The 25,122-nt window shown below is 35.2% G+C and overlaps 1 protein-coding gene across 1 annotated transcript; it reads right to left on the bottom strand.

Moving 5' to 3' along the window:
- Positions 1–346: 346 nt before the first annotated feature.
- Positions 347–24,033, bottom strand: LOC134853945 (chitobiosyldiphosphodolichol beta-mannosyltransferase-like). The gene is made up of 6 exons (XM_063869957.1): positions 23,730–24,033; positions 11,512–11,729; positions 10,652–11,306; positions 10,075–10,184; positions 9,375–9,744; positions 347–593 (listed from the first exon to the last, which is right to left on the bottom strand). The coding sequence occupies exons 1-5, from the start codon at positions 24,027–24,029 to the stop codon at positions 9,690–9,692; spliced, it is 1,338 nt and encodes a 445-aa protein (XP_063726027.1). The 5' UTR covers positions 24,030–24,033; the 3' UTR covers positions 347–593; positions 9,375–9,689.
- Positions 24,034–25,122: the final 1,089 nt, after the last annotated feature.

Here is a 25,122-nt window from a genome sequence, read left to right on the forward strand (position 1 = left end):
TTCTTGAGTACGGTCGACTAAACCTTAAATTTATCGGTGCTATCGGAAGCAGCGGCTTACATCAACTCATAAATTAGCCAACCAGTAGAGGATCTGCCTGCGAGACGTGTTAGGTCACATGATAAAAAGAGTGTTAATGTAAACCACTGATTGACAATCAAACCTCCAAATATTTTAAAGCTATAAATCACAAAACCAAAGTAGCCGAGTCAAAACATTGCACTTTGACGCATGACTTACAGGAAGATGCATCGCTAGAACAGAGCCTTTCAAAAACTAATTGGGATCAAAACAATTAAATTGCAATTAATTGATAACAAAAAATATTGTAGTTGATTGGCAACAAAATAATTAAATTGCAATTAAGTGCAATTAAAGGGAAAAAGTTTCAATTCTCGTTGGCGCTCGCGTCCACTGTTGCTTCGTTCCAAATTCGATGGTTGAATTTCAGAAACAACTGCATTTCCAGATTAATGTCATTGTAGGTCATTGTTGACAACCGTCAAAACAAATAATGGATTTATTTACACACGCCACTTCAGTGTTTTCCCACGCCCTTCTGTTTTTTCCAGGTATCAACCACGTAGTGTGGCCTTGTTTCACCAAAATAGAGACTCCAATTAATTACAATTAATTGGTTTATAAAAATTTTAATTGAAATAATTGGAGGTCTTACAATTTTCATCAATTAATTTATGGAAGCTAGTCACCTCAAAATCTCCTCGCCCTCAAAACAGACACACAAACAACAACAAAAAAAATAATCTTTGCGCTTATCAAACGACACAATATGAGGCCACTAAGCCGATTTGGTAAATGAAAAAAAAAGAAAATTTGATAAATCGAGTTGAACACAGCCAACTAAACATGAAAAATTTCGAAAAGGATGGATATTTAAAAAAAATAACGAGCTCAAAATATGTTTTTATTTTTGCAGTATTTCAACAAAGAGGCGAAGCTTCGCTTCACAAACACTAGCGGGAACACGACAAAAAGCAGCTCTGTAAAGTGCAATAAGAAAAATTAGAAAGTAGCCTCGCGAATTAGTAAAAATTAGTCTGCATCTCGGCTTTGAACCTGCTATCAAGAAATTATGAAACACACACATTAACCAAGGACGCTATAGTTCCAGAATGCTAGAGGCATAGTTCCAGAATGACACTAAAGCCATAGTTCCAGAAACAAAAAAATTTGGCTAAAACAAAAAATATTGAAATAAATTACATGTTAGCTTGAAATTAGCAACAAATCGAAAGGGTGAAAACAAAAAAGTTTAAAAATCTCAGATATTTGTGGTTAAAATTAGCAAATGCTTATTAAAAAAAAAACGTTTTGCTTGGCTAATTTTTTAAGACTTTAACTAATGACCTGTAGGACACATTTGATAATCTGATCATTTTGTACGGGTGCCGGATATCAAGCCGACGGGACTTCAAGCCGAACATTTTGTCAAAAAGTTGTGAAATATGGTTAATTTGAAAACTGTTTTGGAGAATTTCTCAATTTCATGCGCTTTCTTTACAAGTTAATGGCTTTTTCATAATTTTTAAGCCTCTTATTGATGTTTAGGAATAATAAAAATCAAAATATTGTCAAAGGTTTTTTCAAGTGTGTAAATTAAGCATCTCAAAATCCGGCTGATCTAATTATCTCATGTCACTCTCAAGTGGTGCATTGTTATGAGGAACGCTCATTATGAACAAAACTTGCCTAAATTTTTGAAACTAAACAATTTTAGAATTTTGAGTTGCTTGTGAAGTTAAAAATTTGGCTCGAAGTCCCTTCGGCGTGAAGTCTCGTCGGCTTGTTGTCCTAGACCCATTTAGTACATTAGTTAATAACTTTCAAACCTGAAGATGCACAAAAATGATCGAAAACGTTTCTTGAATTTGTGCGAAAATGTTCTCAAATTATTTAGATAAATAATAAAACCCCAAGGCGTTGAGCCAGATCATAAACAGTTTCTCCTACAAATGGTCGTAACTTTGATCTTCCGCTGTGTTAAGAGGAAAACTCTAATGATTATTCAAAGATTTGTTTATTCTACCATGTTAGAATTGAACTGGTTTTTATTGCAGCGGCCAGATCTCTCTACCACAGCCTGCAGCACCTTAGCGACCCAAAAAAGAACCATTACTTCCCATAATATCGGCAATTCCGGACTTCTCCTTCAACACGATCACCTCGAACCATCAAAAACCTCGTAAACCTTCTGTTCAACTCTAACGGATAAACCTCATGTGGTGTTGTGGCTCGATTAATAACAATATCAACAGCCACCGCACGAAAAACTACAGAGCTTGCACAGCAGAGGAATTGACAGAAATCTTGAAGACACTGACAAATATCAGCTCAATCGTATATTGCCATAGAAATGCTACCCCAGATATCAAGAACCAGCTGATCAGCTCGGGTATTATTTTCATTCCTGTTACGAGGCTTCTGATCTCAGAGGAAGAGAGGAACGCAGCTGATGAACGAGTATCAGGCACTACAACAAGGCGTTCAGATGCAGCTTAAGTCTCTAAAGAATGTTTTCGAATACCAATACAACCTGCCGGCTGTTTTGACGAAGCTTTGTTCAAACACGAAAAAAGAAGCCGCAAACAAGAACGGCGACAAAGGAAGACTGGTGGATAGGAGCATGGAAACTGTTGGGGGCACTGACGAGGAGCCTTCAACGGAGAGGGTGAGTTAAAATTGAGTTATTTATGCTGCTTAGTGTCACGTGAGATTTAATCCTCGTGGCAAGCAAAACAATGAGCACAATTTTAGTCCCACCTCCAGCAAATTATTTGGAAAAAAGTCCGCGATTTGTCTCAATAGTTGTTAATTTTATCACTTGCCAACAACGCATTAAATTTTGTAGAGTTTGTCTAGAAAACTATTTAATACCTGATTTTTGAGGTTCCGGAAAGAGCACTCGCGGACCAAGCCGTACACAGTCTTCAGACAAAACTTCTGAAAACGGAGAACAAGAAAGCAAGAACATATGAGAAAAAGTCGAGGGCAATCTAGAAAAAGGCTAGAGGGGTAGATGAGAAGCTTTGACCTTCAGTATTGAAATAAATACGTCTCAGAAATAAATAAGTGAGTAACGACAGTTAAAGGGACAAATCAAATGAAAATTAAAAAGCTATTGGGAAAGCAAGATCGACCCCTAGGGAAGCAAGGTGAGGGATCGGTAGAAGCTCGTGATGATATTGCTTTACCAGATTGGAATCAACTGGTTTTTCTTTAGGGTCGGTCAGCGATAAATGTAATGAGACTCACTTTCTTGCCGAAATTGATACCTTTCTTTCGGATCACAGAAGTCGAAAAGTTCCTGGGGAGGCCCTTACTGATACTAGGCAGTGGCAAAAGCCTATGCTAAAAGGGTGAAACAAACACTGTCTGACAGGGGCGTTGAGAAAGCCCGAAAGCATCTGAAGAGTAATGGATGGGTTGCGGTATCGTATGACAAGGTCGTTAATTTTTAAGTAATGAGCAAGAATACCTGCGAAAACAAGCTATCGGATTTCTTAGATTCAAACCAATTCAGCGAAAGAAAAGGAACAAGTGATTCGATTTTGATTAAGAGCAAAAAACATCAATAACTGTTGGCTATGAGGAAAAGAGACGAAATAAGTGAGAATCTTTACTCAAGGATGAGGTCTATGGGGGGCAGGCCGCCAGGCTTTATGGGTTGGCAAGGATACACAAAAAGAATACCTCATTGAGACCGGTCTTCTCATTGCCTGGTAGCTCCTATTATAACCTGAACAAGGTTCTTGCCTTTTTTGAGAAAAATGAGAGCGCAAACATCAAAACCAACTCAGTAGAAGCGAGAGAAATCTTAGAGAGTATTAGTCTTGAGCCCAATGAAAATGTGAAATCTCTACAGGTGAAGAGTTCGTATACAAAAGTACCACTCATAGAAGCAATAGACATGAGCATGATGAACCACCATCGGTTGCTGGAAAAACCATGAAAAAACTGTTGAATATAGCAGTTAGTCAAGTCTAATTCAAGTGCTATGAAACATGGTACGTTCAGAAAGATGGTTTAGGAAAAGGGCATCTCTTGACAAAATGTCTGCAAACTTATTGATGAAGCAGTACGAAGCTGCACTAAGGAGGGATATTCTTCAATTGTTCATGCCCAAAAAGGATCTTAATGGAACAAATCCCGAGTGCAACAGGAAGGTCACGTACAGGTCAAAAATTGTAGAATGAGAAAGCTGTTTGAACTGGCGTCTTTTCAAATTCGGTGATTTATCAGATGATGAGCGTCAAAATAAAGGTGAAACCGTCTTATACTGTCGAAATTGCATCGCGATAAGGGAGAAAAAACAAATCAGTTCAGCAAGCTAAACTTTTTCTCAGTTACGTTGATGATATGGGTAGGAAAGTGAAGGGTGATCCTAAAGAGGTCTTGCGCGCAGCAAAGTACACCATCCCATTTTATAGTTAACAAAGGAGACATCCAACAAATCTGTGAAGCTATCATTTTTGAATTTACAAATTAATATTGACCCAAACGGGGAGGTAACTGCGAATGGTATCAGTAACCAACAAACACAGGTACAATAAGAAATTTTGGAAGTTGCACCCCTCTTCGGTACAAGAAAAGTGTTATTCAAGATTGTGCTGGACACCTTAAAATCCCCTTACCCTCAAACAGACACGAACACGGAAAAGTTTTGCTCCTGAAACGACACAAAATGAAAAAAAGAAGGTTTGAGAAATCGAGTTGGTAAAGTTACAGCCAATTAAACAAGAAAAATTTGAACAGGATGGATACTAAAAAAACTATCTAGCTCTTTAATTCTCTAGCAGTTTCGCCTCCCAAGCACTAGCGAGAACACAAAAAGCAGCTCTATAAAATGCAAAAGGAAAAATAGAAATAAGTCTCGAATTGGGATAAATTTGCCCACGTCCCAGATTCGAACCTGCGACCTAGAGATTATGATACACACGCACCAGCCACAGACGCTATAGTTCCAGAATGCCAGAGTAATAGTTCCATAAGGACACTAAAGCTATAGTTCCGGGATCGTAAAATTTCGGCAAAAACAAAAAATAGAAAGAACTTACAGCATAAAATCAGCAACAAATCGATAACTTAAAAATGAAAAAGCTTAAAACTTTCAGAATATTGTGGTGAAGTTTATAATGTGGTTACATCAAAATTCTTCCATAATTTTAGTAGTAATTGAGATGTTTTGATTGGAGAAGATCATTTTTTAATCATTTTGTTTATATTAGTTTAGAATTTTAAAAATTGAAGATGCACAAAAATGTGCTAAAATGTTTGCTGAATTTACAAGTTTAACGCATTCTCAAGGACAGAGTGAGTTTTGGATGGTATCAAAAACCAGCAGATACAGGTACCATCCAAAACTTCAGTATGAGTTGTGCCACCTTCAGTATAAAACGAAAGTAATTGAAGGAACTGATCACCAGAGTACCTCTACATGGGAAGCTTTGATCAGGCAATAAAAATCAACCGTACACAGTGGTTGGACAACCAGTATCCAAAAAACTGATCGTCTTGGGTTGCGTCTCATGCCCTCGAAAATATCATACGGGAGAATATTAACATCAGAAGCAAGGTTCACACTCAGAGTTCTTCTAGCATTAAGTACGTACCACCCATGCTGATTATTCAATATCGAAGTAACTCATTCAGACTTTTGCAAAAAAATTTTGGATATCAACGTTGCGCTATTAGTGTTCACGACGCGCAAAATAAAAACATGTTTACATACATAAAAAACAACTCTTTCGAGTGAACTAAAACCCGAAGTGGTATCAAAATTAGAATGTAGTGGATGCAAAACATTTATGTTAACCAATCGGTCAGATATCTAACCACTAAGCTTTAGGCGCATGGTAAAGCGGATACTCCAGACGGGTAACATCTGGAACTCTGTGGAGGTGATAGTTTGAGCTCAGATTAAGTTGGATGATCATTTACCTGGCCACTAGCAATAAAACGTTATTAACGCTAAAGCGTTGGATATTAGGAATAAGAAGCCAGGAACCAAAACATGCGACAAACTTAGAAGCAGGGAGCTTACATTGAAGCTCAAATTCCAAAATCGAAAAAAATTGACTAAACAAAATAATTAAAAAACTGACATGTTAGCTTAGCATTAATTTCTAAACGTAAGCTGTAAAACTAAGAAATTGGGAATAAGAAAGAAGTCCTGGAAAAAAGTTGGCGGGATCTTTCAGAATTGATTGCACAATATATATTATATAAGGATTAGATAAATTATTTTTATGAATATTGCTTTGACACTTTTTAATGAGTTTTGATCATTCAACAAATTAGTTAGCTTTTAAAACCTGAAATATGCCCAAAACGTTTGATTATTTTACAATTTTAACTTGATCAATCTGTTCAAGTTTTCTGATACACAAAGACGACAAGCCAACATACATATGGGCTTTCTACAATGGGTCGTATTTTTTTTGTTTGTTTGTAACAATTTTCTTCATTTGGTTTTTTACATTTTTAAATCATGTTGGGGTCACGACGTGATAGGCAATACGATTGCCAGCCACTGCACGAATAATTGAAAATCCTGCTCTTTTGATTGAAATAACAGAGGAGCAAAACACCACCGAAGTTATTTATTGTCAGAGAAGTGGCATAACTGACATCAAGTGTCATTTGATCAGCACGGAAATTCTTGTGTTACCCATCATGAAATTTTTGATATCGAAAAAGAGGCTAGCCGAACCAGAGCTTCTGGAGGGTTACCGGAAACTTCGTCAGGACAGCGACATGGAACTGAAATCTCTGAGAGTTGTATTGAAATACAAGAATAACATCTAAGCGGTTCTCTCTAAACTTCAATCCAACACAAAGAAGAATTTTTTTGGACCAATCAGTCTACTTGCTTGTTTCAAATAAAATTTCTCAGAACAGAGATAAACAAGGCCAGGGCAGACGCGAAAAACATCTCAATCAAACTAGATAAGACAGGAGGCGCGTTACATAGGATTTATGCCTTCAGAGTAAACGAGGATTTATGCCTTCAGCAGTAAGATACTCAACACTCAGAAAAGCAACTACGGTAGTTAAATAGGAAGCTGGAAAAGTTCGCTGAAAAGCAGGAGTGACCATTAGGTCTGAACAAAGGGAGATCGATGACAACCCTTGATGACATAGAGTTAATATATTAAGTTGACTGCTGGAATAAATGATCAAATAAACAGAAATTATAAATAAAAAACAAAACAGGAGATAGCGATTGTTTCACTTGACGCAGAAACTTTTCTGGATAAAATGCTGAATGACAGGAAAATTAGCTTGCCAAATTTTAGTCCGAAAAACGTGTACAGAAAGTTTGACAAATGAGTCACCGTTCTGAGACACCTTAAGACCTCGACGACCTGGAAACTCCTAGATGCCGACGAATGTTGCACCTAGATGCAGACGAATAAAATTGAGCAAATGAGGAAAGCTCAAAAAATATAAATCTTAAGGCAAAATACATTCGGAAACCTGTTAAACATAGCCAACAGACGGCTTGAAAAAATAATATTGAACTCCAGGAAAAAGAAATAATGATCAAAATATTGTAGGCATTGTTTTTCAGTTTGAAAAATAAGCTAACCATTTTGAGGATTATTTATAATTCAGTTTATTATTTCCGCTTAAGTAAAATCTTCGTCTATAGTTTGAATTTCTAAGCTACATTGCTTTTTGCTTAAACTGGCAAAAATAAAACTGAACCTTCGTGTGCTTCCAAAACTCAATTTACATTTCGACAACCATATTTATAATTGATATTTGTCATACGGTTGAAAAGTTTACACAGAGGCAGAGCTGCACTTCGCAAACCATAGCCAGAACACGACAAAAAAGCAGCTATATATATTGATATAAAAAATCGAAATAAGCCTGGAATTTGTAAAACTTTGCTACGTATCGGATTCGATCCTGCAACCTCGAGATTTAGAGCCGCGCGTACTGCCCGCTCGGCCACGAACGCTTAACAAACGACAAACACTAGTCACAAATAAAGCAGCTACATATGCTTATTAATTGCCAATGCGATGCAGCAAGAGAGGAGCCAACTACAAATAGACACAATTTTGCAAGTAGTAATTTGGACACAGAGGCGAAGTTGCACTTCGCATACACAAGCAAAAATATGACCGAAAACGCTACTGGGAAAAACTGAATGAGTAAAACTTTGAGTATACTAAATATCTTAAGTGACGCACGCCAACTATGAGTCACATAATTGCTAAGTGACACAAGGCAATTATGACGCATTAGCAGAACCAGTCAATTTGAAAAAAAATTACCAACTAACATACCTCAATTTATAGAGCGGACGCATTTAACTTTAAACGAAAAAGTTCATTAAAAACATGCAACCCTGCTGAGGTTCGAACTCTCTTATTTTGCTGCTGGTCTCCTTCCCTACCTCTACGCTACAGAGCCATGACACCTTGAAGCTAAAGTGCAATATGTAATATAATAATGTGTGTTAATATCCTTAGCAATTGCCGTACTTAATCGCTGGTTATTGATCTTATATCACATTCAACACTAATATTTACAACTTAGCTTGGAAAAAAAGAGAGTTCATAGTATCACACAAGCTTTGCTTGTGTAAAGATAACAAACTGAAGGTATCCACGCTAAGTATGCATGTGAAAAAATCGAGAGCATTAAGCCAAATCAAGTTTACAATAAGTATTTCAAAAAACTGCTTTTGTCGGGTAAAAAATGAAAATTTCACTGATATTTTCTTTGAAAGTTAGGATAACTACAACAGCCTGTATTGGCATCATTGACGTGATTATACTTCAATGCTGTTTTAGAGCATATTACAAAGATATCCGGTTGCTGCAGACGAAGCACAAGGTTCCAACCATTTTCATATAAAAACGTTTCCAATTTTTCATTTAATTAGCGTGTTTTTTAGCGTAGAAAATGGTTGAATTAGGCATAATTGACAACGGTTGTATTCGAAAAATGAATTAAAACAAATGCAAAACAAATGATAGAATTTTTTTCTAGTTTTCTTGCTCAAATTAGTTAAAAGTTTGCTATTGGTAAGGAAGCGCTAAACGAAGCTAGCAAACCTTGTTTTCTTTCAGTAAAATATTTTTTAGCACTTAAATATAACTTTTTTATAAACAGACCTAACCATTCGCTTTACTCGCTCAAAATTAGACTCAAAATTTTTAATATCGTTCGAATCTCGAAAGAGATTTAAAATGATATACAACTCGACCAATTGCGCTGATTTTGTGGCGTGAAAACAAAACAAGAACTAAGTCATTAACACTAAACAAAAAATACAAACCATTTTTTCGAATTAACCTGTTTAAAGAGCTTTAAAATTAGTTGCTAGTTTCACTTACCTTGAATCAACTGATGCAGAAATCCTGGGTTGTAATTTCTTGGTGAACTTATTGTAATAAAAGCTCTAACGATTTCGTCGCTGAATGTTTAATCAAATTGCTACTTTTCTAAAAGCTTTAGACAAGTTATTATGGATGAAAGTACGAAAACACTGCTTCCGAGACAAGCTACACTTCATAATTCTTTCATAAAACCAATAATTTAACTTTTTTGTATTTAAGAACAGAATACTAACTAATTGAACAACAAAAAAGACAATATGTATGTACATGTAGCAAATTCGGTTGTCTTGTGTTATTTGTGAGTTCTTTAGATCAGTCAGCGCTCTTCAGAATAGGCCACGCTTTTTCGTCCCATTCTTCGTCCCATCTTACTCAGGGGTTGTCAACATTAAGACACGACATTCAAAATGACTATATTTTTCATGGAGTACTGAGCTAAGACCTAATATAAATGCTGTAGAATTCAGAAAGATCCTCAAACGAATAAATTATACAGCTAGGCAAGAGAACAGCGGTCAAATCAAAACTGAAGACAAGCCAAGAAAGTTTAAAGCTCGTAGGAGTCTAAATTAAAGCAGCTAGATTGCTTCTTGGGCATTTAGTGACCGCTTGATATGCTTCGCCATACAAGTTGCGGACATTTAAACTTTTTTTTGTCAAAACTCGAACTGAAAATTAACATTTGACAACCTCTGACCTCAAATGGTTATTCTTCCTCAAATTACCCCTCATTCGTTCCAGAATTCCATTGGTATTCCCGATTTCACTTACTATTCGTTCTAATTGATCATAGAGTTCCTTGGCGTCCTTGGAATTGATTGCATGTCCAACAAATCAAAGATAGTACACAAATACTTGCAGTTTAGCACGCAAGCGATACTCAATGTCAATAAAAGTCTCCAGGTGGTTCTCTGAATTCTTTGCAAAAACTTGGAACCCATCCGAGGCATTTTCCTATGATATAAACATACTATTTGGACAAAATATATATGCTGTCTGGCCTGCTCTGCCAATTGAGATATAATTTTGAGATATTCGTCGAAAAAAAGTGAAATTAATTTCGACCTCTTTGAAGCCCCATTTGATATTGACTTTTCACAAATAACTGCAGTCAAGTAAAACCGTAGCCAAAAATTAAACTCCATTTTAAATTCTCACGCTCAAACACAACTAATTAACTTTCAAAAATCGTGTTCGGATCAAAGTGATCGGAAAAATTTGAAATGCACAGCAACCGACTACTTCCGAGCCTTAAAATTTGTTGGACAGCCAGCCTCAAAGTGCAATCCCGTCACTTCATGCTCGACCAATTCCCCAATGCAGTGGTACTTCACAGCACACACAGGCAGATTGCACCCGAACATGTCCACTACTTTCATTGGCAGATCTAGACCACTGGATGAAGTATGAAGGCATATACCCAGATCGGCACTTCCGATTAACTTCGGATAGTCTTCCGCTTCCAGCCAAGGTGTACAAATAGTCACATACTGCAATTTCAGATTGTCAATCGTCGATTTGTAGAATTCTTTCAAAGGACCTTTGCCTGTAATTGCACAAACAATTTTGGGATAATTTATCACGCTGCCTTTGTAATTTTGTTGATCACACATTGAGTTGTACTTTACTAGAGCGTCAAGCAGAATTCCAAAGTCTTCGTCTGGTGTCCAGCTTGTCGAACTCACTAGTAATATTGCATCCTGTCTGTTTCCAATCAGAAGTGATCTTAAGTCCATGTCAGTGAAGTAATTTGTTTTAGATAGAAATTCACCTCTCTCTGTTTCATTCAGTTCTTTGAATCTCCTTGGAGCTTTGTCGTACAAAACTGTCGAATGGACGCTCCAATTTGAGTTCAAGTCTTTCTGCATGGCTTTCGAAACGCAGAAATTGAAGTCAGAGAATTGAGAAAAGAACATTTCGTATATTTTGCTGAAACAAATTTTCACTGACTGGTATGCAGAGAATCTGAGCGAACAAAAAGAAACATACAGATTTATCGAAAATCAAATTTCACTAGCATAAAATGGTTACATATTCTAGTCCTCAAAAATTGGTCAAATCCAACGCAGTTGCAATAGTTGCTAACCTTTGTAGAAACAGATTGAGCACAGTTAGTGGTAGTCAAATAACTGACCTTAACTTAAGAAGTAGACCAGAGTTTGACTTAAGTGATAGTGCGAGGATAGTGTGCGCGTAGTTATGCCAATCGAAAACCAGTACACATCCCCATAGAAATCTGAACAAAACACTGACTGCCATAGTTGGGATGCAGGGCGGATTCTGCAGCAGTACTAACGACGGTCGGTCGCATTTGCAGAATGCAACCATCAGATACATTGTCTGCTCAATTGCCTAAAATTAACAAAGCCTTCGTGTTATCTTGAAAAGCTTCAATTAAAAAACATATAGGTCTTCAGAGGCAGCATATATATGTTTTTCTGATCAAATTACACCAATTTTTTTTCCTTAGCTTAAATATAACTAGCGTGTAACGCACCTCTGGTGCTTCGAATTTTTCCGACAACTCATGAAAAACCGCAGATATTGGAGCCAAGATCTGCAACCTTTTAGTGTACTCTGACTGCACCCAATTACAGGGTTGGCAATTTCCAAATTTATTTAGAAAAACTTTATTTCCAATTTTGAAAAACCATAAAATCGCCACACCTCGAAAATTTAAGGGGCCTCTGGAGAAAATTGGAGACCAGATTTGCAACTACTGAGAGTCCCTGAGAGCACCCTACTATATAGTTGGGAATTTAAACTTTCGTGAGTTTTTTTAAATCTAAGTTTGCGAAAAAAATTGAAAAAATCATAATAAAAGTCACATCTTGGAAACTAAAAAGATTTGAGCATTCATAATTAGAGGCAAGACTTGCAACGCCTGGTTGTACGCTGATAATAAGGTTGTCTCTCCATCAAATTAGTAGTTTCAAATTTTGGGAAATTTTTGTAGGGAAGTTCTTTGAGAAATTTTGATAAAATTTGTCAAAAATATGTCAAAAACTAAAGCATTTGAGCAGTCGCATTTGAGCAGTTGCATTTTGCAAGATTTGTAAATCCTGAGAAAACCCTGACAGCACTCAACTACAGGGTTGGGACTTTCAAATTTTGAAAAAACAAATCAATTTGTTTCCTGAACATTTTTAAAAAAATCACAAAAAACGTCATATCACGAAAACTACAAGTATTTGAGCAGTCATATTTGAAGGCATGATTTTCAACCCCTGAGAGTACCCTGAAAGCATCCAACTACAGGGTAAGGAATTTTACATTTGGAAAAATATTGATTTAATTTTTTTGAAAATTTTTTGAAAAATTACAAAACACCTAATATCGAAAACTACAAGAATTTGAGCAGTCATAATTAGAGTCAAGGCTCTCAACTCCTGAGAGTACTCTGATAGCCCCCAAATACAGGGTTGGGAATTTCAAATTTTGAAGAAAAAAATTTCGCTTAATCTATTATATCTATTATATATTTAAATGCGGGCTTGACTATCTCGCCACGTTTCAGCTTTTTCAACGTAATTTTTAGGCATGTTCAATAGTGGGATGCTGTCAAGATTCCCCAAAAGGTTGCGATTTTGGCCTCCATTTAAGAATACTCAAATCCTTATAATGTAAGAGATACGACGATTTTAGCGATTTGTTTTCAAAAATTGTCGTAAAAATTAAAATTCCAACATAATTTACCAAACTTCACCTAACCCTGTTGTTAAGTGCTGCCAGATTATTCTTAAGCATTGCAAATCTTGCCTATAAATGTGACGGCTCAAATCCTTGTAGTTTTCGAGATATGACATTTTTTGTAATTTTTTCAAAAAAATTTTTACGAAAAATTAACGAAACTTTTTTTTTCAAAATTTGAAATTCCCAACCTTGTATTTGAGGCTATCAGAGTACTCTCGGGAGTTAAGAGCCTTGCCTCTAATTCTGACTGCTCAAACTCTTGTAGTTTTCGATATTACGTTTTGTGTAATTTTTCAAAAAAATTTTTAAAAAAAATGAATAAATTTTTTTCCAAATTAAAAATTCCTTACCCTGTAGTTGGATTCTTTTAGGGTACTCTCAGGGGTGGAAAATCATGCGTTCAAATATGACTGCTCAATTCCTTAAAATTTTTTATTGAAAAAGTCACAAAAAACGTCATATCTCGAAAACTACAAGGATTTGAGCCGTCACATTTAGAGGCAAGATTTGCAATGCTTGAGAATACTCTTACAGCACCTAACAACACGGTTAGGGGAAGTTTGGTAAATTTTGTTGGAGTTTAAGTTTTCCGAAAATTTAAAAAAAAAATCACGAAAATCGTCTTCTCTTACACCAAGGATTTGAGTATTCTTAAATGGAGGCCAAATTCGCAACCTTTTGGGGAATCCTGACAGCATCCCACTATTGGTCTGCTAATTTTTAACTCGGTGGAAAAACCACTGAATTCAAACTGGATAATCGAAAAAATCTTAACCATTGCAATATGCGATATAGCTTAAACATGCAAAAAAAATTACGTTGAAAAAGCTTAAACGTGGCGAGATAGTGAAGCCCGCATTTAATTATATAAGATAGATTAAACGATATTTTTTTCTTCAAAATTTTCAAATCCCAACCCTGTATTTGGGGGCTATCAGAGTACTCTCAGGAGTTGAGAGCCTTGCCTCTAATTATGACTGCTCAAATTCTTGTAGTTTTCGAAATAACATTTTTTGTAATTTTTCAAAGAATATTCAAAAAAATTAAATTTATTTTTTTTCCAAATTTAATTTGCTTACATTGTAGTTGGATGCTGCTTTCAGGGTACTCTCAGGGGTTGAAAATCATGCGATCAAACATGACTGCTCAAATCCTTAAAATTTTTTTGAAAACATCACAAAAAACGTCAAATCTCGAAAACTACAAGGATTTGAGCCGTCACATTTAGAGGCAACATTTGCAATCCTTGAGAACACTCTTACAGCACCTAACAACACGTTTAGGGGAAATTTGGTAAATTTTGTTGGAGTTTAAGTTTTCTGAAATTTTTTTTAAAAAAAATCACGAAAATCGTCTTCTCTTACACTAAGGATTTGAGTATTCTTAAATGGAGGCCAAATTCGCAACCTTTTGGGGAATCCTGACAGCATCCCACTATTGGGCTGCTAATTTTTAACTCGGTGGAATAACCACTGAATTCAAACTGGAAAAGCGAAAAAAATCTAAACCATTGCAATATGCGATATAGCTTAAACATGCAAAAAAATTACGTTGAAAAAGCTTAAACGTGGCGAGATAGTGAAGCCCGCATTTAATTATTTCATAGATAGATTAAACTAAATTTTTTTCTTCAAAATTTGCAAATCCCAACCCTGTATTTGGGGGCTATCAGAGTACTCTCAGGAGTTGCGAGCCTTGCCTCTAATTATGACTGCACAAATTCTTGTAGTTTTCGAAATTACGTTTTTTGTAATTTTTCAAAGAATATTCAAAAAAAAATTAAATTAATTTTTTTTCCAAATTTAAAATTCCTTACCCTGTAGTTGGATGCTTTCAGGGTACTCTCAGGGGTTGACAATCATGCGATCAAACATGACTGCTCAAATCCTTAAAATTTTTTTGAAAACATCACAAAAAACGTCATATCTCGAAAACTACAAGGATTTGAGCCGTCACATTTAGAGGCAAGATTTGCAATCCTTGAGAATACTCTTACAGCACCGAACAACACGGTTAGGAGAAATTTGGTAAATTTTGTTGGAGTTTATGTTTTCTGAAAATTTTTTTAAAAAAATCACGAAAATCGTCTTCTCTTACACTATAAGGATTTGAGTATTCTTAAATGTAGGCCAAATTCGCAACCTTTTGGGGAATCCTGACAGCATCCCACTATTGGGCTGCTTATTTTTAACTCGGTGGAATAACCACTTAATTCAAACTGGAAAATCGAAAAAATCTTAACCATTGCAATATGCGATATAGCTTAAACATGCAAAAAAAATACGCTGAAAAAGCTTAAACGTGGCGAGATAGTGAAGCCCGCATTTAATTATATAATAGATAGATTAAACGAAATTTTTTTCTTCAAAATTTGAAAATCCCAAGCCTGTATTTGGGGGCTATCAGAGTACTCTCAGGAATTGAGAGCCTTGCCTCTAATTATGACTGCTCAAATTGTTGTAGTTTTCGATACTACGTTTTTTGTAATTTTTCAAAGAATTTTCAATAAATTAATTTTTCTTCCAAATTTAAAAGTCCTTACCTTGTAGTTGGATGCTTACAGGGTACTCTCAGGGGTTGACAATCATGCGATCGAATATGACTGCTCAAATCCTTAAATTTTTTTTGAAAAAATCACAAAAAACGTCATATCTCGAAAACTACAAGGATTTGAGCCGTCACATTTAGAGGCAAGATTTGCAATCCTTGAGAACACTCTTACAGCACCTAACAACAGGGTTAGGGGAAGTTTGGTAAATTATGTTGGAATTTAAGTTTTCTGGAAATTTTTGAAAAAATCAGGAAAATCGTCGTATCTCTTACTATAAGGATTTGAGTATTCTTAAATGGAGGCCAAATTCGCAACCTTTTGGGGAATCCTGACAGCATCCCACTATTGGGCTGCTAATTTTAACTCGGTGGAATAACCACTGAATTCAAACTGGAAAATCGAAAAAATCTTAACCATTGCAATATGCGATATAGCTTAATTATGAAAAAAAAAATCACGTTGAAAAAGCCTAAACGTGGCGAGATAGTGAAGCCCGCATTTAATTAAATAATAGATAGATTAAACGAAATTTTTTTTCTTCAAAATTTGAAAATCCCAACCCTGTATTTGTGGGCTATCAGAGTACTCTTAGGAATTGAGAGCCTTGCCTCTAATTATGACTGCTCAAATTCTTGTAGTTTTCGATATGACGTTTTTTGTAATTTTTCAAAGAATTTTCAAAAAAATAAATTGATTTTTTTTCCAAATTTAAAATTCCTTACCTTGTAGTTGGATGCTTTCAGGGTATTCTCAGGGGTTGACAATCATGCGATCAAATATGATTGCTCAAATCCTTAAAATTTTTTTGAAAAAATCACAAAAAACGTCATATCTCGAAAACTACAAGGATTTGAGCCGTCACATTTAGAGGCAAGATTTGCAATCCTTGAGAACACTCTTACAGCATCTAACAACAGGGTTAGGGGAAGTTTGGTAAATTATGTTGGAATTTAAGTTTTCTGAAAATTTTTGAAAAAATCAGGAAAATCGTCGTATCTCTTACTATAAGGATTTGAGTATTCATAAATGGAGGCCAAATTCGCAACCTTTTGGGGAATCCTGACAGCATCCCACTACTGGGCTGCTACTTTTTAACTCGGTGGAATAACCACTGAATTCAATCTGGAAAAGCAAAAAAATCTTAACCATTGTAATATGCGATATAACTCGGTGGAATAACCACTTAATTCAAACTGGAAAATCGAAAAAATCTTAACCATTGCAATATGCGATATAGCTTAAACATGCAAAAAAAATACGTTGAAAAAGCTTAAACGTGGCGAGATAGTGAAGCCCGCATTTAATTATATAATAGATAGATTAAACGAACTTTTTTTCTTCAAAATTTGAAAACCCGAACCCTGTATTTGGGGGCTATCAGAGTACTCTCAGGAGTTGAGAGCCTTGCCTCTAATTATGACTGCTCAAATTCTTGTAGTTTTCGATATTACGTTTTTTGTAATTTTTCAAAGAATATTCAAAAAAATTAAATTAACTTTTTTTCCCAATTTAAAATTCCTTACCCTGTAGTTGGATGCTTTTAGGGTACTCTCAGGGGTTGACAATCATGCCATCAAACATGACTGCTCAAATCCTTAAAAAAATTTTGAAAAATCACAAAAAACGTCATATCTCGAAAACTACAAGGATTTGAGCCGTCACATTTAGAGGCAAGATTTGCAATCCTTGAGAACACTCTTACAGCACCTAACAACACGGTTAGGGGAAGTTTGGTAAATTTTGTTGGAGTTCAAGTTTTCTGAAAAATTTTTTTTTAAAAAATCACGAAAATAGTCTTCTCTTACACTAAGGATTTGAGTATTCTTAAATGGAGGCCAAATTCGCAACCTTTTGGGGAATCCTGACAGCATCCCACTATTGGGCTGCTACTTTTTAACTCGGTGGAATAACCACTGAATTCAATCTGGAAAAGCGAAAAAATCTTAACCATTGCAATATGCGATATAGCTTAATTATGAAAAAAAAAAATCACGTTGAAAAAGCCTAAACGTGGCGAGATAGTGAAGCCCGCATTTAATTATATAATAGATAGATTAAACGAAATTTTTTTTCTTCAAAATTTGAAAATCCCAACCCTGTATTTGTGGGCTATCAGAGTACTCTTAGGAATTGAGAGCCTTGCCTCTAATTATGACTGCTCAAATTCTTGTAGTTTTCGATATGACGTTTTTTGTAATTTTTCAAAGAATTTTCAAAAAAATAAATTGATTTTTTTTCCAAATTTAAAATTCCTTACCTTGTAGTTGGATGCTTTCAGGGTATTCTCAGGGGTTGACAATCATGCGATCAAATATGATTGCTCAAATCCTTAAAATTTTTTTGAAAAAATCACAAAAAACGTCATATCTCGAAAACTACAAGGATTTGAGCCGTCACATTTAGAGGCAAGATTTGCAATCCTTGAGAACACTCTTACAGCATCTAACAACAGGGTTAGGGGAAGTTTGGTAAATTATGTTGGAATTTAAGTTTTCTGAAAATTTTTGAAAAAATCAGGAAAATCGTCGTATCTCTTACTATAAGGATTTGAGTATTCATAAATGGAGGCCAAATTCTCAACCTTTTGGGGAATCCTGACAGCATCCCACTACTGGGCTGCTACTTTTTAACTCGGTGGAATAACCACTGAATTCAATCTGGAAAAGCGAAAAAATCTTAACCATTGTAATATGCGATATAACTCGGTGGAATAACCACTTAATTCAAACTGGAAAATCGAAAAAATCTTAACCATTGCAATATGCGATATAGCTTAAACATGCAAAAAAAATACGTTGAAAAAGCTTAAACGTGGCGAGATAGTGAAGCCCGCATTTAATTATATAATAGATAGATTAAACGAACTTTTTTTCTTCAAAATTTGAAAACCCGAACCCTGTATTTGGGGGCTATCAGAGTACTCTCAGGAGTTGAGAGCCTTGCCTCTAATTATGACTGCTCAAATTCTTGTAGTTTTCGATATTACGTTTTTTGTAATTTTTCAAAGAATATTCAAAAAAATTAAATTAACTTTTTTTCCCAATTTAAAATTCCTTACCCTGTAGTTGGATGCTTTTAGGGTACTCTCAGGGGTTGACAATCATGCCATCAAACATGACTACTCAAATCCTTAAAAAAATTTTGAAAAAATCACAAAAAACGTCATATCTCGAAAACTACAAGGATTTGAGCCGTCACATTTAGAGGCAAGATTTGCAATCCTTGAGAACACTCTTACAGCACCTAACAACACGGTTAGGGGAAGTTTGGTAAATTTTGTTGGAGTTCAAGTTTTCTGAAAAAATTTTTTTTAAAAAAATCACGAAAATAGTCTTCTCTTACACTAAGGATTTGAGTATTCTTAAATGGAGGCCAAATTCGCAACCTTTTGGGGAATCCTGACAGCATCCCACTATTGGGCTGCTACTTTTTAACTCGGTGGAATAACCACTGAATTCAATCTGGAAAATCGAAAAAATCTTAACCATTGCAATATGCGATATAGCTTAATTATGAAAAAAAAATCACGTTGAAAACGCCTAAACGTGGCGAGATAGTGAAGCCCGCATTTAATTATATAATAGATAGATTAAACGAAATTTTTTTTCTTCAAAATTTGAAAATCCCAACCCTGTATTTGTGGGCTATCAGAGTACTCTTAGGAATTGAGAGCCTTGCCTCTAATTATGACTGCTCAAATTCTTGTAGTTTTCGATATGACGTTTTTTGTAATTTTTCAAAGAATTTTCAAAAAAATAAATTGATTTTTTTTCCAAATTTAAAATTCCTTACCTTGTAGTTGGATGCTTTCAGGGTATTCTCAGGGGTTGACAATCATGCGATCAAATATGATTGCTCAAATCCTTAAAATTTTTTTGAAAAAATCACAAAAAACGTCATATCTCGAAAACTACAAGGATTTGAGCCGTCACATTTAGAGGCAAGATTTGCAATCCTTGAGAACACTCTTACAGCATCTAACAACAGGGTTAGGGGAAGTTTGGTAAATTATGTTGGAATTTAAGTTTTCTGAAAATTTTTGAAAAAATCAGGAAAATCGTCGTATCTCTTACTATAAGGATTTGAGTATTCATAAATGGAGGCCAAATTCGCAACCTTTTGGGGAATCCTGACAGCATCCCACTACTGGGCTGCTACTTTTTAACTCGGTGGAATAACCACTGAATTCAATCTGGAAAAGCGAAAAAATCTTAACCATTGTAATATGCGATATAACTCGGTGGAATAACCACTTAATTCAAACTGGAAAATCGAAAAAATCTTAACCATTGCAATATGCGATATAGCTTAAACATGCAAAAAAAATACGTTGAAAAAGCTTAAACGTGGCGAGATAGTGAAGCCCGCATTTAATTATATAATAGATAGATTAAACGAACTTTTTTTCTTCAAAATTTGAAAACCCGAACCCTGTATTTGGGGGCTATCAGAGTACTCTCAGGAGTTGAGAGCCTTGCCTCTAATTATGACTGCTCAAATTCTTGTAGTTTTCGATATTACGTTTTTTGTAATTTTTCAAAGAATATTCAAAAAAATTAAATTAACTTTTTTTCCCAATTTAAAATTCCTTACCCTGTAGTTGGATGCTTTTAGGGTACTCTCAGGGGTTGACAATCATGCCATCAAACATGACTGCTCAAATCCTTAAAAAAATTTTGAAAAAATCACAAAAAACGTCATATCTCGAAAACTACAAGGATTTGAGCCGTCACATTTAGAGGCAAGATTTGCAATCCTTGAGAACACTCTTACAGCACCTAACAACACGGTTAGGGGAAGTTTGGTAAATTTTGTTGGAGTTCAAGTTTTCTGAAAAAAAATTTTTTTTAAAAAATCACGAAAATAGTCTTCTCTTACACTAAGGATTTGAGTATTCTTAAATGGAGGCCAAATTCGCAACCTTTTGGGGAATCCTGACAGCATCCCACTATTGGGCTGCTACTTTTTAACTCGGTGGAATAACCACTGAATTCAATCTGGAAAAGCGAAAAAATCTTAACCATTGCAATATAGCTTAAACATGCAAAAAATTACGTTGAAAAAGCTTAAACGTGGCGAGATAGTGAAGCCCGCATTTAATTATATAATAGATAGATTAAACGAAATTTTTTTCTTCAAAATTTGCAAATCCCAACCCTGTATTTGGGGGCTATCAGAGTACTCTCAGGAGTTGCGAGCCTTGCCTCTAATTATGACTGCTCAAATTCTTGTAGTTTTCGAAATTACGTTTTTTGTAATTTTTCAAAGAATATTAAAAAAAATAAATTAATTTTTTTTCCAAATTTTAAATTCCTTACCCTGTAGTTGGATACTTTCAGGGTACTCTCAGGGGTTGACAATCATGCGATCAAACATGACTGCTCAAATCCTTAAAATTTTTTTGAAAAAATCACAAAAAACGTCATATCTCGAAAACTACAAGGATTTGAGCCGTCACATTTAGAGGCAAGATTTGCAATCCTTGAGTATACTCTTACAGCACCGAACAACACGGTTAGGAGAAGTTTGGTAAATTTTGTTGGAGTTTAAGATCTGAAAATTTTTTAAAAAAAATCACGAAAATCGTCTTCCCTTACACAAGGATTTGAGTATTCTTAACTGTAGGCCAAATTCGCAACCTTTTGGGGAATCCTGACAGCATCCCACTATTGGGCTTATAATTTTTAACTCGGTGGAATAACCACTGAATTCAAACTGGAAAATCGAAAAAATCTTAACCATTGCAATATGCGATATAGCTTAAACATGCAAAAAAATTACATTGAAAAAGCCTAAACGTGGCGAGGTAGTGAAGCCCGCATTTAATTATATAATAGATAGATTAAACGAAATTTTTTTTCTTCAAAAATTGAAAATCCCAACCCTGTATTTGGGGGCTATCAGAGTACTCTCAGGAATTGAGAGCCTTGCCTCTAATTATGACTGCTCAAATTCTTGTAGTTTTCGATATTACGTTTTTTGTAATTTTTCAAAGAATTTTCAAAAAAATAAATTGATTTTTTTTTCCAAATTTAAAATTCCTTACCTTGTAGTTGTATGCTTTCAGGGTACTCTCAGGGGTTGACAATCATGCGATCAAATATGACTGCTCAAATTCTTAAATTTTTTTTGAAAAAATCACAAGAAACGTCATATCTCGAAAACTGCAAGGATTTGAGCCGTCACATTTAGAGGCAAGATTTGCAATCCTTGAGAATACTCTTACAGCACCTAACAACACGTTTAGGGGAAATTTGGTAAATTTTGTTGGAGTTTAAGTTTTCTGGAATTTTTTTTAAAAAAAATCACGAAAATCGTCTTCTCTTACACTATAAGGATTTGAGTATTCTTAAATGGAGGCCAAATTCGCAACCTTTTGGGGAATCCTGACAGCATCCCACTATTGGGCTGCTAATTTTTAACTCGGTGGAATAACCACTGAATTCAAACTGGAAAATCGAAAAAATCTTAACCATTGCAATATGCGATATAGCTTAAACATGCGAAAAAATTACGTTGAAAAAGCTTAAACGTGGCGAGATAGTGAAGCCCGATTTTAATTATATAATAGATAGATTAAAGAAATTTTTTTTCTTCAAAATTTGAAAATCCCAACCCTGTATTTGGGGGCTATCAGAGTACTATCAGGAGTTGAGAGCCTTGCCTCTAATTATGACTGCTCAAATTCTTGTAGTTTTCGAAATTACGTTTTTTGTAATTTTTCAAAGAATTTTTAAAAAAATAAATTGATTTTTTTTCCAAATTTAAAATTCCTTACCCTGTAGTTGGATGCTTTCAGTGTACTCTCAGGGGTTGACAAACATGCGATCAAAAATGACTGCTCAAATCCTTAAAATTTTTTCGAAAAAATCACAAAAAACGTCATATCTCGAAAACTACAAGGATTTGAGCCGTCACATTTAGAGGCAAGATTTGCAATCCTTGAGAATACTCTTACAGCACCTAACAACACGGTTAGGGGAAGTTTGGTAAATTTTGTTGGAGTTTAGGTTTTCTGAAAATTTTTTTTAAAAAAAATCACGAAAATCGTCTTCTCTTTACACTATAAGGATTTTAGTATTCTTAAATGGAGGCCAAATTCGCAATCTTTTGGGGAATCCTGACAGCATCCCACTATTGGGCTGCTAATTTTCAACTCGGTGGAATAACCACTGAATTCAAACTGGAAAATCGAAAAAATCTTACCCATTGCAATATGCGATATAGCTTAAACATGCGAAAAAATTACGTTGAAAAAGCTTAAACGAGGAGAGATAGTGAAGCCCGCATTTAATTATATAATAGATAGATTAAACGAAATTTTTTTCTTCAAAATTTGAAAATCCCAACCCTGTATTTGGAGGCTATCAGAGTACTCTCAGGAGTTGAGAGCCTTGCCTCTAATTATGACTGCTCAAATTCTTGTAGTTTTCGATATTACGTTTTTTGTAATTTTTCAAAGAATATTCAAAAAAATTAAATTAACTTTTTTTTCCAAAATTAAAATTCCTTACCCTGTAGTTGGATGCTTTCAGGGGTTGACAATCATGCGATCAAATATGACTGCTCAAATTCTTAAATTTTTTTTTGAAAAAATCACAAGAAACGTCATATCTCGAAAACTGCAAGGATTTGAGCCGTCACATTTAGAGGCAAGATTTGCAATCCTTGAGAACACTCTTACAGCACCTAACAACAGGGTTATGGGAAGTTTGGTAAATTATGTTGGAATTTAAGTTTTCTGAAAATTTTTGAAAAAAACAGGAAAATCGTCGTATCTCTTACTATACGGATTTGAGTATTCTGAAATGGAGGCCGAATTCGCAACCTTTTGGGGAATCCTGACAGCATCCCACTATTGGTCTGCTAATTTTTAACTCGGTGGAAAAACCACTGAATTCAAACTGGAAAATCGAAAAAATCTTAACTATTGCAATATGCGATATAGCTTAATTATGCAAAAACAATCACGTTGAAAAAGCTTAAACGTGGCGATATAGTGAAGTCCGCATTTAAATATATAATAGATAGATTGACGAAACATTATCTGAGAAATTATTATTATTGGCATAGATTTTTACAATATTTTTAAGTTGACAAAAACTTACTTTGGTCAAGTAAAACAATTTGGACGATAACTTGCACCTTGGAACTGTCAGACCAATTACTTTCAATGTTTTGAATTTGAGTAATTCTGGTATGAGAGGACTTTCATCGTAACCCAAAAAGGTGACTTTATAACCCCGATTCAGCAGTGACAGGGCGTGATATTGCATTCTCGGACTTCTGCCGATATCTCCTTGCACAACGACAACTGCGCACCTTTTACCAGGTGTTCTCAAGCCTCGTACAAAGATAACCACAAAAACCAAGACAAAAATTGAGGTGGTTAAAATAACCATCATCATTATTTATCTAAAACATTTAAAATAGATTGCACTAATTAATAATTTCGTTTCCTAAAAAACGCAATCTGAAGGTCAGAAGTATAGTAGTAATATTAGCAGCCGAATAGGCTTCAGAGCAATTGCTCAAGAGAACTTCACCATTTTACAATCCAGAGTTTATCTCAGTTTGTTGAATATATTGCAGTTTCCACATCTGAATAAATTCCATGTTCCTTTGTTTACTTCCTTATACATTTTCTTGCAGTAGTTCTGATATATGCTGGTCAGAGTCGCTTTGTTCGGCCTAAGACTGAAAGTTGGGCAGGCGCGAAAGAGACAGTTGTAGAGATGCTTCGCTCGTCTGTTCTATACATCGATTTTTTGAAGTTTGAAATTCGCCTCTTCATAATTGTGTAATTTAGCAGGCATCACGAGCCTTTTGATCCACCTTCAAGGCATACTAATTTCAAGCAGGGCTAGCAGTACATCTACTTTCACTATAACATCTACCTGACCCAATAACGGTTAACCGGTTTTTGACCTCTTTCGAGTTGATCCATATGTGCTCTGCTACGACCCCTATGCTTGTGATTTTTTTGGGCCCTTCCGTCATGCGACGGTACGTGCACAAGTTGGATAGGGCTGTACCAACGCTATATAAATACATCGGCAAAAATTTATGAAAAAATAAAGTCGATATTAATGCATCAAGAGAATTGTCAATTAAAATCTACCCTCCTCGATTATAGCACAGATAGAATTGTCTATGTTGGATGTATTTTTAAGATTTTTGCACCCCCTAAGGCAGAGGATTGCTCCTCAAAAGTGCAAAACATATTTTTGTTCTGATAAAGTTTATTGTGTCCGAGTATGATTCGTTCCGTTTCTCGCTTAGTTTCTCAGCTCGTTTCTGGATGGTTTTTGTAGAGCCTGGAGCTGCTCCTCCGGTACACGCAAAAATTAGTGGAACAAAGCTGCTGTGTTCCTCATCCAGAATTCTTTGTTGGTATTTTAATGTTTTGACACTCTCATGATATTTGTAGGCGTCAGATATAGTTTTGGGGCAGGATTTAGCATGGGGGTTGAAAATTTTTATATCGAAAAAGGTTCGGCT

This window comes from Symsagittifera roscoffensis, chromosome 9, assembly GCF_963678635.1.
Source record: "Symsagittifera roscoffensis chromosome 9, txSymRosc1.1, whole genome shotgun sequence".
NCBI classification, from domain to species: Eukaryota; Metazoa; Xenacoelomorpha; order Acoela; family Convolutidae; genus Symsagittifera; species Symsagittifera roscoffensis.